Below are 13,442 nucleotides of genomic sequence, written 5' to 3'. Positions count from 1 at the left end.
GAACAGGTCGGCCGCATGCATTCTATTAAGTCAACGTCATTAATTGCTCTCTTGCTTCGAGGTGTCAGAAGAGATAACAGTGCTTAGAACTCGGGTGCCACGTCCTATGTCAACAACTCGGGGGATGGGCTCTTAATCACCGCACTTACTGTCCTGACTCGGGCATCATTCATGGGCCTGACCCATGACCCGAAAATCCCCGGGACCCGTTGATGACCCGGGACATACCGGGGCATCAACGGTAATTTTTACTTTTGAATTTTTTTTAAAATATTGATTCTTGTTTTTTAATGCAGGTGTCAAATTCGTGTGTATTAACTTTTAAAATTCGTTTTAATATCGTGGCATACAGGATTCTTTCATTTAGTTGATTCAAAGCAGCTACGAACAAATTTTGAGCACTATCTATTTTACTTCTAAGTTCTTCCACGATGTATCAATTAATTTCTATTTTCAAACCGTTTTACGGAAAAAAAAACTCTGTTTATGGTCAATTTTGTAATAGGAATATCCGACCCTAGTGATGAAAAATATTTTTTTATGTAAAAAATACTACTTTTCACTATAGGTATGGACCGGATCAACCCGTCCCATGTATATAGTTGGTGAAACAGTCTCACGGAGAGTTCGCTCTTATGGAAAAAAATCTGATTGTTAACCCAAATGTTAAAATTTTCAAAATAAAGTAAACTTGGATGATTAAACATATCAATTAAGATTGTGTTGGACAGGAAGATTTAGATTTCATGGGCATTTGTTAAGATTATTGAAATGATTTTCCAAACAAATCAATAAATTTAATTGTTATATTTGAAATCTTTAAATTCATCCATTCTAATACAAGTATTGTAAAATATGTTATAACTACTATTTAATTTAATTTAAAAGTATATAATTGCCAAATTTGCCATATTAATACCTACCAGCAACAAATCAAGACTAATAAATATGTGCGTGAGCATGTTGAATGAGTTTTATATAAGGTTGTTAAAACGGTTGGTTAACTTTCCGAACCGAAAATCGAAAATTCGGTTTTAACTTAAAACTGAACTACTAATTCTATTCCGTTTTTGGCTTCTATTTTCGTTTTAAGTTTTCAATTTTTTAAGCTAAGTGAACCGAACCAAAAACCAATCTTTATTAGTTTTTAAAATCGTTTTGTAAATTTGAATTAATTTCTTATTTATTTTTATTAATAAATAATTTATTAAAAGAAATAGAAATTCGATTAAACCGAAAAATCAAAAATATTTCTGTAAACCCGGTTCAGATTTTTAGAAAAATTCGATTGAGTTGACAAATTTTCAATTTGGTTCGGTCCAAATTTAGATATCTAGTTTTATCACATTTTTGGTAAATCCCCTATACTATATGCAATTTTTTAAGTTAATATTAAAATTTGTGACGTTAAAATTAATGAAGGTTAGGTTTTATTACATATTTAGTCATTTATTACGGAATTATACAAAACAATAACAATCATCTGTCATATTCAATAATCCATGTATGTGACAAAATTCAAGCTGAGCCCAAATAGTATCTCGAACTCGGGCTTTGATGTCTCAGATCGAAGACTCAATTTCGTTATATTATTATTATTGTTGTTGTTGTTCGTATCATAAAATATACATAATTCAACATTTAATTGTAAAAACTTTCAAGAGCATGAATCATATCCATCAAGCTAATGTACTACTATTTTCTTTCAAAGTCGAGCTCGAGTAGGATGCTACTCGTCGTCGACTGCGCCCCAACTTTCAAGAAATAACGTAAATATTACCTCAAAAGTCTCTAAAAACAATTGCAGCACATGAGATTTCATATAGAGAGAAGGAGGATTCTAACCACATATTTGTGTGCTTTGTTTCCCATTCTACCTGTAATGTTTCATTTGCATCCCAACAACCTGAACAACCAAAAATTAAGATTTCTCAATTCAGCAGCCAAGCCTTTCCCTCGTTAAATTTCGCATAAACATATATTTTAAAAAAGAAAAAAAGAGAGAAGAAATGAACAAATAAACGAATTACAGATCGACGAGGTATACTGGTCGCCATCGTTCCATTGCACAAAATATGTAATTTGTTGGTTGTCGTTAATCGTCAGCTGCACAAGAACACAACAGGTAACAACATTGTCATTTACTTTCTTGAGGTTTAATGTTTTAATGTCAATAAGGACTCACCATTTGATGGATCGACATGCACGAAGAAACTGGCCGCGACGATGAGATAGCACAGAATAAGCATCAAACCTTTAAAATAATTCGAACGACCTTCCTGTAACCACAAATTTGTATAAGTTTTTGCATAATGTAATATGCATCGGATCAACAGACCCGGAAACCTGAAAATCCAGTCCGAACCGGTGAAATCAGGCCAATTTTTATATATTTTTAGAAAAATATAAAACAATTTTATATGGGTAGGTTTTTTCCTTCTCCACAAGACTGACGCAACCTTGCTATCCTATAGTACACTGAAAAAAGTTACTCGTCTTTAAATATCTCTACGAATTTTTCATAACTCGTATATTCGAAAAATTTTAGTTATTACATTCATAAAAAATTTCTTATTTTTTACCATGATTTCTATTATTTTATTTCAAAAACAATAAAAATAAATTGAGAAAACCTGACCCCGAACAAAATCCAATCTGCGCCGGTTATATTTACCCAGGCATGTTATGACCTAATAGTAAACCGAATGAGCTAAAATTTGCACGAAACATGACTTGCTTAACTCGTTCACACCTAATATGTACAAGTCCCATATGAATTTCACGTGTGATCATATGACAAGGAGACAGGACAAACCTGAAGCATAAAGGCAACCACTAAAACGGTGATAAACAGGGTAGCCGTCTCGAACAGTTGAAAATTCAAATCCATTCTCTCTCCCATAAGCCAACCAACCATAACACAAAATGGAATCTGCATTCGGCATCATAAATAACTTAGAACTCAAACACAAATCCCCCAGACCAAATATTTTATTTACCCAGTATCAGCAGAAAAAATGAAAAAACAAAATGAAACAAAGCTTACCGCAAACATTGATATTTGAGTAGAAGATCCAATAGCAACTCCAAGACTAATATCCTGGAAATACATCCGTCAATCACACAAAAAAATGTTTAAGAACCTAGCCTGGAAATTTGTACAATTTTTCAGGACTCACAAGCTTGTCCTTCATCGCGAACATGATAGCACTAGCATGTTCTGCAGCATTCCCCACAATCGGAAGCAAAATGACACTAATAAAAGCCAACGGTATGTTCATTGATTCAGATGCTCCCTGAAAAGATAAAAATTTTAACTTTGATAATCTTTTTTTACTTTTTCTTTTCCTCTTTTTCATTTTCTTCTTCATCAAGGTAATTTACCTGTATTGCATTGACAAGATATCCGGATAAAACAGATATCCACAGTGTCAAAACAGCGAGCCACCCGATTGCTTCCCAACTGGTAAGCTCACTGTTCCTCGTCTTCATCAGAATCTTGTTCATCAGTTTCCCTCACCTGAACCGACCAACATTAATGGGAACAAGCATAAATCATTTATCATCATACTACACAAGATGTCTGTCCTCAAATTACAAGCACTGCATTCGTACCTCGCTGTAAAGATTTTTTTGAACCTTGAGCTGAAAGAAGAGATAGCTAGCATACGCAACCAGCATTACGCAACTGCTAAATCGTGAAAGAGCAAGCTCTGACTTGCCCTCGTGCACTTCTGTATGAGTGAAGTGCAACACTGCTGGGAACAATAAACCCATAACAGCCATCAACAATAACCCAGAATTCACCTGGGCAGCTGCCTGAAAAGTTTTCATGTCCGTTAGCTAGTGACATACATATTTAGGGCCACCAGGATCAAATTGATGACAAAATGGATTTGGCATTCAGAAAAGGTGCAAAGAAACAAAGCTGGTTTGCAAGGTTTTCAGCCAACTCAAATATTAGTCAATTCATATTTGAAGTATCAAACTTGAGCCCAGGTCAAATATGCTAGGTTTATCTTATTAGCCAAATTTGAGCATGAATTATTCTATTCAGCTCACGATCTTTAACGTTTCAACTATTTTATAATAGTTGAGACTATTGACACAAGTATTTGGGTATGGCAGCATCAAGACAAATATTTTTCCCACTTTTGCTTGGCTTCATATTTGGATATGTAATTTCAACATTTCTCACCAATTTTTTCCCGCCATTTTCTCATTTCTCTCCTACTGTCCTCCCATAATTCTCTTAAACTCGGTTCTTTCTCAGCAAGAAGTTGTGTTCTTGTAAATTTCAAAAACTACAATCTCCTAGATTGTCTCCAACTTTTCCCACCCTCCTCAACTGCTTCAGTTCACATCTTTCTCTTCCCTCCATTCAAATCAATTTCCTACAAATTGTAATACTTGTCTAAAAACAAAATAGATTTTGTAATTAAATAGACTCGAAGAGATAAAATACAAAACCCCAGGTAATGCCAGATTTCTTCATTCGAATCCTCCATGGCAATATTGGATAACTTAATTCATTCATCCATCATTTTATAGGTAGAAAATTATAACTAAACCAATTATTTGAAAAATAAATAGATAAGACAAGCAAGACATGATATTCATATATAAACACGCAACACATACGTCTCAAGAATTCGAGCTTTTGCTCAATAGAACTAGATAGTTAAGTTCAAATTAACAAATCGAGTTCAAATTCAAACTTGAAGTCGAGCACAAAGCCTTAAATAATTATTTTTCAAGCTTTGAGCCACCTAAAAATATTTGAGCTCGAGCTATAATACTAGAAAAATAAATAGTATTTGGATTGATTTGGTCAGTAGCAATCCTAATTCAAAATGTTTGACTGCTAAAATACAAAGATCCATCACCTGGTCAAAAACTTGGATTTTTTTATTATGAATCCCACCGCAGAAGAATGCACATCCAAGCACCAAAAGCATGTTTGACAATATTGAACCTAGTAATGATTGCTGAACCACCCTAATCATCCCGTTCTTCAAAGCATACATTGAAATTATCACCTCAGTTGCATTTCCAAATGTAGCATTCAGAAGCCCACCCACTGCAGATCAAGCAAAACAAGAAAACTATGCCGTAAAGAACAGCTATACTAGCCAGGAAATTATTATAAGCGAATAGATGTAAGCATTAAGGTAATAAAATAATCAGCCAAAATTGCTAGATACAAACATTTTGAAGGCACACACGGACAGAAAATTCAACTCGGCTTAAACAATCCAAAACCTTATCAACTAAGCACAAGATGTCTGTGCAAGCAAAAATGGGTAACTTAACCCACGCTCGTTCACGCCATATATGTCAAATAAAACAAAGAAGTAGGAAAGTAGACGATTTATAATCATAAACTTAATATAGATCATATTACATTTGAGATGCCAGGATGAATTTACCTCATCTAAGATTTTATTATCATGGCACATGATTCATATTTACAGAGTGCAAAACCAAAAACAGTACAAAAAGAATCAATGCGACACACTTCGTGCTTTCATCAGAAACTGAAGGTTCACTGTAGATTCAATTGCATAGTCTCTTAAACCCCAAGTGTAGGGTGAACCAAATTTTGCTATATATTTTTTTGTAATGAGAAAGCCATAATTAAGAAAAGAGAGAAATGTTGTTGAGTGATTCAACCTTTAAATTTTGCTAACGACAAATCAAATATATACTATTTGGGTGAACCGAATTTTGCTAAACTTTTACTTATGTATAGTGTTACATGTATTGGTGTGAATTATATCATATATGCTTCTATCATCAACTAAAGACAAGAGAGAACTGAGGAGCCATGTTTTTTGAGTGATTCAAGTATTCAACCTTTAAATTCTTCTTGTTTGGAGGTTCATTTCCCAAGCCTATTATGATAAACTAATGACAAATCAGGTATCATTTATTATATGAAAGTTAGGTCTAACTACAGCGATATCAACTTGGGTAACAAACAGACATCACAATGATATTTAAAGATGAAAGCCAATAGTAAATGTTGTTATATGATTTGGCTTTAATAAAATAGGCAAACATTGAATATATACGTCGGACATGCGACATGGTTTGGCGGGAAAAAGTAAATATCAACTCCATTTAGATGTTAGACGCGCGAGTTTGCTGAAATAGATGGACACTTATTACATAATGATGTTTATTGATGTGGATACTTGCGACAGATTGCAAGCATATGCTATTTGATTACACTAGCTTGTGGCAGATTGCAAGCATATACTCTTAGACGACATTAGATTGCAGCGAACTGTGAGCATATGGTGTTTGATGTTAGCACATGACATACTACGAGCCGGTGATGTTTGACTTAAGGGCGCTTTCACGTAAGGAAAAGAAAGAATGCGAAATTCCCCCATGTTGCTTGCGGCAAACTGCAAGTGTGTGATGGCAGTCTATCAATGTGGGTCATTGTGGGCAAGCAAATGTTTGTTATACAAGATAATTTGATTGAGGATACTCAAAGAAACAGCAAGTGACAGGGGTGGCTATGGATGACAGAAATGGCGATAAGGAAAAGGAAAAAAAATGCAGTTAAAGAGGGAGTTGTACAGATTACAATGTGGAATTAGCTATGACAGAGGTTCCACTTCGAGGGGGTCCAATCCGTTTACATGAAGATTTGCGTTTGGAATATAAGAGGTGGTGGGGCGGCAACGAAAAGACATTCTTTGGTCCGGACATTGCTTCAAAATGAAAATTCAGACATTGTGGTTCTCTTGGAAACAAAACGTGAAATGGTAGAAAAAAAAATTGTGCAAGTGTTTGGAAATCAAGATTTGTTGATTAGGTTTGTTTGCCATCGGTTGGTAGGTCTGGGGGAATTCTTGTCATGTGGGACCCCCGAGTGGTGCAAGTGAATAATAATCTGATTGGGGAATTCTCGGTGTCAATTGAGATTGCCGGGAATGACGGTAAAAACTGGTGGTTTTCAGCCGTTTATGGGCCCGTGAAACCGAGATTTAGAGATTTATTTTGGGATGAATTAGCGGGGTTGAAAGTAATCTGTGGGGAGTCTTGGTGTCTTGGAGGTGATTTCAATGTTGTGCGGAATTTGGGAGAAAAACTTAATAGTCAGTCTTTAACTACTAGCATGTCCTGTTTCGATGCTTTAATAGAGGAGTTGGAGCTCTTTGACCCACCACTCTTGAATGCAAAATTCACTTGGTCCAATTTTAGATCGGTGCCAATTTGCAGCCGGCTGGACAGATTCTTATTTTCGACGGGATGGAGGATCTTATTTCCCAATTATAGACAAACGGTGCTTCCAAGACTTACATCTGATCACTGCCCTGTCTTGTTTGACACATCAGGTTGAGATGGGATCCAGCTCCTTTCAGATTTGAAAATGTTTGGTTGTCACATCACAAATTCAAAGAGCTAGTGAGGACATGGTGGAACAAAGGGGGTGTTCAGGGGTGGGAAGGATACAAATTTATGCAAAAGCTGAAAATGATCAAAAAAGATGTATCGGAATGGAATAAAGAAGTGTATGGTGATGTCCGTGTCAGATTCTATGAGCTGAACAATAAGATTAGGCAGTTGGATGGGACTGAGGCTGCTGGACTATGGTCGGAAGCGCTGAACCAAGAGAGGAAGGAAGTAAGATGGGAACTGGAAAAAATAGCCTTTGCAAATTTTCAAATACAAAGCCAAAAAGCAAAATTCAAATGGTTACAACAAGGGATCAAAATACAAAGTTCTTTCACGCACTATTGAATAGCAGAAGAAATAGAAGCATTGATTGAAAGAGTGGAATTGGATGATGGTCGAGTAGTTACCGAGGAAAAACAAATTGAGCATGAAATTATCAATTTATACCAGAACTTGTTTAGGAAGGCAGAGGGGGAAGGGGGGAGTTCGGCTGACCAGGGGAGTGGAATTAATGGGCTGGATTGGGCACCGATAGAGAGAGACGATGCAGAGGAGTTGGGAAAATATTTTGAGGAGGAAGAGATTAAAAAGGCTGTGTTTGATTGTGATGGAACAAAAGCGCCGGGGCCGGATGGATTCACTTTGGCATTCTTTCAAAAGAACTGGGATACATTGCGAGTGGATCTGTTAAAGGTGTTCGCTGAATTTTTTGACGATGGGATTGTCAATGGAATTACCAATGAAACTTACATCTGCCTAATCCCAAAGAAAAATGATGCGCAAAAGATAAATAATTTTCGACCAATTAGTTTGGTTACTGAGCTTGTATAAGATATTGGCAAAGGTATTGGTTAACAGATTGAAGAAGGCTTTGGGTAACACAATTGCGGAGAACCAGTGTGCATTTATCAAGAGAAGACAGATATTGGATTGTTGCCTCAGTGCGAATGAGATTGTGGAAGAATACCGCAGGAAAAAAAAGAAGGGATGGGTGCTGAAAATTGATTTGGAAAAAGCTTATGATAATGTCAACTGGCAATTTTTAGACCTAGTGCTACAACATAAAGGATTCGGTGAGAGATGGAGGAGGTGGATTAGAGGATGCGTTTCTAACGTTTCCTTCTCTATATTTTTAAATGGAAGAACATGTGGGAAAATAAGAGCGGAAAGAGGGCTAAGACAAGGTGATCCATTATCACCTTTCCTTTTCAACTTAGTTGTCGATGTGTTGGAGAGAATGGTGGACAAGGCAAGGCAAGACAATGAGTTGAAGGGGCTGGAAATAGGAAAAGACAAGCTAGAAATCTCGCATTTACAATTTGCAGACGATGCTCTATTATTTGCGGAATCAAAGAATGATGTGATTGATAATAGTGGATATACTCAAAAAATTTGCTAAACATTCAGGGCTGAAAATTAATATGGGGAAGAGTGTTGTGCAGGTATTGAATTTCTCGGAAGATGAAGTAGATGAAATGGCAATCGCTTTTGGGGGTAAAAAAGAGATGTGGCCAATCAAGTATCTAGGGTTATCATTGGGAGGTAATCCCACAAAATCTGAGTTTTGGGAACCGGTTATTTCGAAAATGGCTAAGAAATTAGCTAGTTGGAAAAGGTCGTTTCTATCTAGAGGTGGTCGCTTAATTTTGATAAAGGCGGTATTTTGTGCAATGCCATCCTATTTCATGTCCCTTTTCAGAGTTCCTAGCAAAGAGGCTGCAAAAATGGAAAAAATAATGAGAGATTTTTTGTGGAATGGTGACGAAGGGGAGAAACATTGCCACATGGTCGGCTGGAAGCAAGTGTGTAAACCTAAGGAAAAAGGTGGTTTGGGAATGGGGAATATCTGTCTCAGAAATAAGACTCTTCTCGGTAAATGGTGGTGGAGATGTTCGGTGGAGAGTGGGACGCTGTGGAAAAAAGTCATCAAAAGCATATATGGGTTACAGGAAAACGGGTGGGATTTGGGGTTGGCGGAGAGAAAAACATTTAGAGTCCTTGGAAATTTATCTCTCGGTCTTACCAGGCTTTTCATCAACTTCTTAGGGTGGTGCCAAATCAGGGTAACATCATTCGATTCTGAGAGGACGTCTCGGAGGGAGGGGAGTCGTTTAAGTGTAGATTTCCTGCCTTGTTTCGTGTTTGTAACTTAAGTAACAACCAACCTATCTGCCATTTTGTTCATGTCACTAATTCTGGGGGTTCGTCTTCTTTCACTTGGGATGTGAGGTTTAGGAGGGATTTATCAAAGGAAGAGTTATGTGAGTTCACCATTCTGTCAGGAGTCTTAGCGAGAGTTAGACTGCAGTTGGGTTATCAGGATTATAGAGTTTGGTTGGGGGATTCGTCAGGGCTTTTCTCTAGTTAAATCTTTTTATAACTCCTTTTTCCATTCATCTGATTTTCCACAATTCAACTGCTTCCAAAAAATCTGGAAAGTGCACGTCCCGCAAAAAGTAAAGATTTTCTCGTGGATTGTGGCATTGGGAAAGCTGCCTACTTGTGACCGCGTGCAAAAAAGGTGGAGGGATTGCGTTCTAAGGCCTCAGTGGTGTTGTTTATGTCGACAAGATGAAGAGCATCAGGATCACATTCTTCTGCATTGCTCATACTCCAGAAGCATTTTGATTAAAGCTCAAAGAGAGTTGGGAGTTCATTGGGTCCTTCCAAGCCAGGTTAAAGAACTATTCTGTTTGGATTCAGAATGCCCCTTACCACCGAAATTTAAGGAATTCTGGTATATGATACTTCACGGTGTACTATGGTCCATATGGTTGGAAAGGAATAGAAGAATTTTTGAAGATGCGCACGACTCAATTGATCAAATATGGGAGAAAATAAAATTCAGGATTGCATCATGGACGGCGAGCTTCAAAGAATTTAATCATTTAACTATATCAGACCTAGTTAGGGACTGAAAATTTGTATTGTCAGGGTAGTAGTTCGAAATTCTATATAGCTGATGACATTACAGCATCAAATGTCATTACAGCATCTGTGTAATTGATCGCGGATTACTCATCCTGCATTTTCTTGTAATGTCTAATTATTATAATAAAATTAGTCTTTTATCAAAAAAAAAAAAAAGAAACAGCCATGTATGATTTAATCATTATTATAATAATGATTCATTTCAATAGAGAATTCTTGATCAGATTAGATATTTTAGGAAGTATAACCTATCTCGTTACATTGATTACTCCTTAATGCTTATAGATGTTGAGGGGTTTGTATCTAGCGAATAAGATAATAGATTCTTCAGTAAGGAGCTACATTAGAGTGGGAAATCAAGATTAGTTTTCGGCCATGGTTAGTGATACAAGGTCGTCGGAGTATTTTGCATCATGAGATAGATTACCGTCGAGACATTTAGTATGCTTTGATTTTGGATTGCTTCCTAACCTGGAAGTCCTTATATGGTTTTGCATATTTTCCTTGAGCCATTTTTTTCTGTGTTTGTACACAATGCATGCCTATGAGGTAGCATTCTGTTTTGGGGAAAATGCATTGTGGACATGGGTAATATGTATTGTGCTAGTACATATGTCATATTATTGATGAGATCTCCAGTCTTCATGTAGATTATGTCAAAAATTTATGAAATCTTGAATCATAATAGCGTTATGACGGTGAATAATATTGTTAATTGCCAAGCTTTTGAAGTATTAGCCATATTTTACAACGATTGCTTTCTTCAAAGATATACGGCATTTAAACCTAACAAGAACATGTTCAAGGAATATTACCCAGCCAAAACAAAGATCATGGTTAAATAAAATACTTTTGTGTTCATCAATCTCATTTATCACAATCGGCACGTCGAAGGATTCTTCACGTAATTTGACCTTCTCTTTTACCTACGCATGGTCTCACGTAAGAATCACAAAAATACAGAATTGGGCCCCTTTTGGCGACATTTCCTGACAGAGTAGTTATATGCCAATGATTACATTAGTGGGAAGGGTAACCTTAGTACCCATGATGGTTCTAATCTCTCGACTATTCATTTTTTTTATGCGGATGTCACAATACCTTAGTTAATTGCATCTTAAGAATAGAGAAGGTGATACCGATTAGCATCTCTGGGCTGCAATTGTTTTTAGCAGACAAAAAGTTGGCAAAATGTCATAATCTGAACATTAGTCAGCTATAATACTCCGTACACAACAGAAAGCAAATGCATTAAGAAAATAAAATTAGCTTCTACAAGCACTATACAAAATGTACACTACTTTAGTACCTACCCTTATGAAATATAAGGTAGAAAACCTCTTGTCATCTTGAACTACTTAAATTAGCATCGATCATCGTCGAAATAAGAAAAATGAAATGACTCGAGAAAAGCTACCTGTTGGTCCCGTGTAAAAAGAAAGTTGCCTACAACAAATGCATCGAGAATGATGTAAGTATTTCTGTCGAGAAGGGAAATAAAACTAGCAGAGCAAAAGTGTTACTTACTCAGTTACATAACCTAGGCGCTCTGCCAGAGGAGTAATGCCAAGTAAGCTGAAGAAGAAGACCCATCCCTAGAATACGTTCCAGGCCAAAAAGATCATAAAGAAACCGTAACTTAATTTAAGTAAAAAAATCCAGGAGGATAGGGAAAGTTTTTATATCCTTACATGTTTATTGGTTATATAGTGTAGCATTATTGCCAATGGCCCAAAAGGCAATAAAATGTTGATCTTTGCTTTAATCAAGACAATGGGAACACTTCTTAGAACACTGATTCGATGCGCCGTTCTTAGGATCCATGAAGCAGAAAATTTTGGGAGTGAGAAAACGTAAGACCTTTCACAATTCAATGTTTGAATTTTGTTCGTCGGCTGTGATACTCTAAGTGGGATCTCGTCAGATTCAAATTCTACCTTTTCTTCTAAGGATACCATCTCCAGTTTCCACAAATCCAGAGAATCTCCCTAAGAATCATTTCAGGAATGGCATAAATCAATACACAAAATTACTTTAAATTAAGGAGATAAAAGCTATATTTAGCATATTGATTGTACATACCTCAATGTGTTAAATCGCAATGCTGGATCACAAGTCTAGAGCATAGCCGCAACAACAATCCAAGTTTCTATTGCCACATCAATCAGTTTCCAAGAAGATGGGAATTCGAATGACCGAAATCAAATCCTTCTGCTATATAGATGTACAAAATCATTTCAAACTAAACAGAATGCACGATAACATCAGTAATGTAAGGCAACGTGAAACTCTTTCCACTTTTCAAATCCAAATCAGGTTCGCTCAATAACCAAAGGAAATGTATAATGGTGGCCAGATCAATTATAAACACAGCCAAAAACACAGAGCAGCAAAATGTAAACTTGAAAAACACAACGTTAGTTAAAAACAAATACATAAGCAACACCACCAGTAGCAAATACAGTAACCCAGATCAAGGATTCTTCAAACTAAAAATACATCAAAAGAAGACAAAAATTCAGCAAGAAAGAATAACGCAGATGATAAAGTTCCAGTCTTTACCTTTTTGAGGTTTAAATAAGTTTCACTTCTCTCACTTATCCAAAAATCTAGACCCGCAAACTGCTCGAGAAAAATGTAAATTATTGTGCCAATATTTTCTTGAATTTTTTTTAAGAAAAAAGAAAAGAAGAGAACTACTACATAGTTTACGCGTCAACGAAATAAGAAAAGATGTTGGTTGAAAATAACAAAAACTTTGTCGGGGCCGCGTTGAGAAAGAGGAAGGTTCCAGGAAATTGCCAAAACGCGCCACCTTTTTATTTTATTTTAATTTTAATTTTAATTTTAATTTTAAATGGAGAAGAAAACTCAAAGGCTCAAAGATAATTGATTAAAAAAAAGGAGACAAAGTAATTTGATTCAAAAATAACTAAGAGATAATGGGCATTTGCTTAAGGATTTAAATGAACTAAATCGTTAGCGAGTTATTCGGAGCTCGGCTCGATAAAAAGCTCGTTTGAATTTCTTTGTTAATCATATCAAACCAAGCTCCACCTTCAGCTCGAAAAATTAATTAAATCGAGCTTCAACATAAG

At 36.1% G+C, this 13,442-nt stretch overlaps 1 protein-coding gene and 1 long non-coding RNA gene across 2 annotated transcripts; one reads left to right on the top strand and one right to left on the bottom strand.

The window, feature by feature from the left end:
• Positions 1 to 1,571: 1,571 nt before the first annotated feature.
• LOC140830157 (vacuolar cation/proton exchanger 3-like) lies at positions 1,572 to 12,555 on the bottom strand. The gene is given in 14 exon segments (XM_073193444.1): positions 1,572 to 1,906; positions 2,031 to 2,106; positions 2,186 to 2,279; positions 2,816 to 2,932; positions 3,047 to 3,100; positions 3,180 to 3,296; positions 3,385 to 3,477; positions 3,479 to 3,520; positions 3,616 to 3,819; positions 4,887 to 5,080; positions 11,762 to 11,790; positions 11,872 to 11,939; positions 12,036 to 12,332; positions 12,427 to 12,555. Coding segments are annotated over 12 exon segments (1,290 nt in total). The 5' UTR covers positions 12,303 to 12,332; positions 12,427 to 12,555; the 3' UTR covers positions 1,572 to 1,906; positions 2,031 to 2,095.
• Positions 12,436 to 13,076, top strand: LOC140830165 (uncharacterized). The gene is made up of 2 exons (XR_012117601.1): positions 12,436 to 12,568; positions 12,916 to 13,076. It is a non-coding gene; the product is annotated as an uncharacterized lncRNA (long non-coding RNA).
• The last annotated feature ends 366 nt before the right edge of the window (positions 13,077 to 13,442 follow it).

This window comes from Primulina eburnea, chromosome 1 (genome assembly GCF_022965805.1).
Source record: "Primulina eburnea isolate SZY01 chromosome 1, ASM2296580v1, whole genome shotgun sequence".
Classification (NCBI taxonomy): domain Eukaryota; kingdom Viridiplantae; phylum Streptophyta; class Magnoliopsida; order Lamiales; family Gesneriaceae; genus Primulina; species Primulina eburnea.
This window is presented reverse-complemented; position numbering and strand designations above follow the sequence as displayed.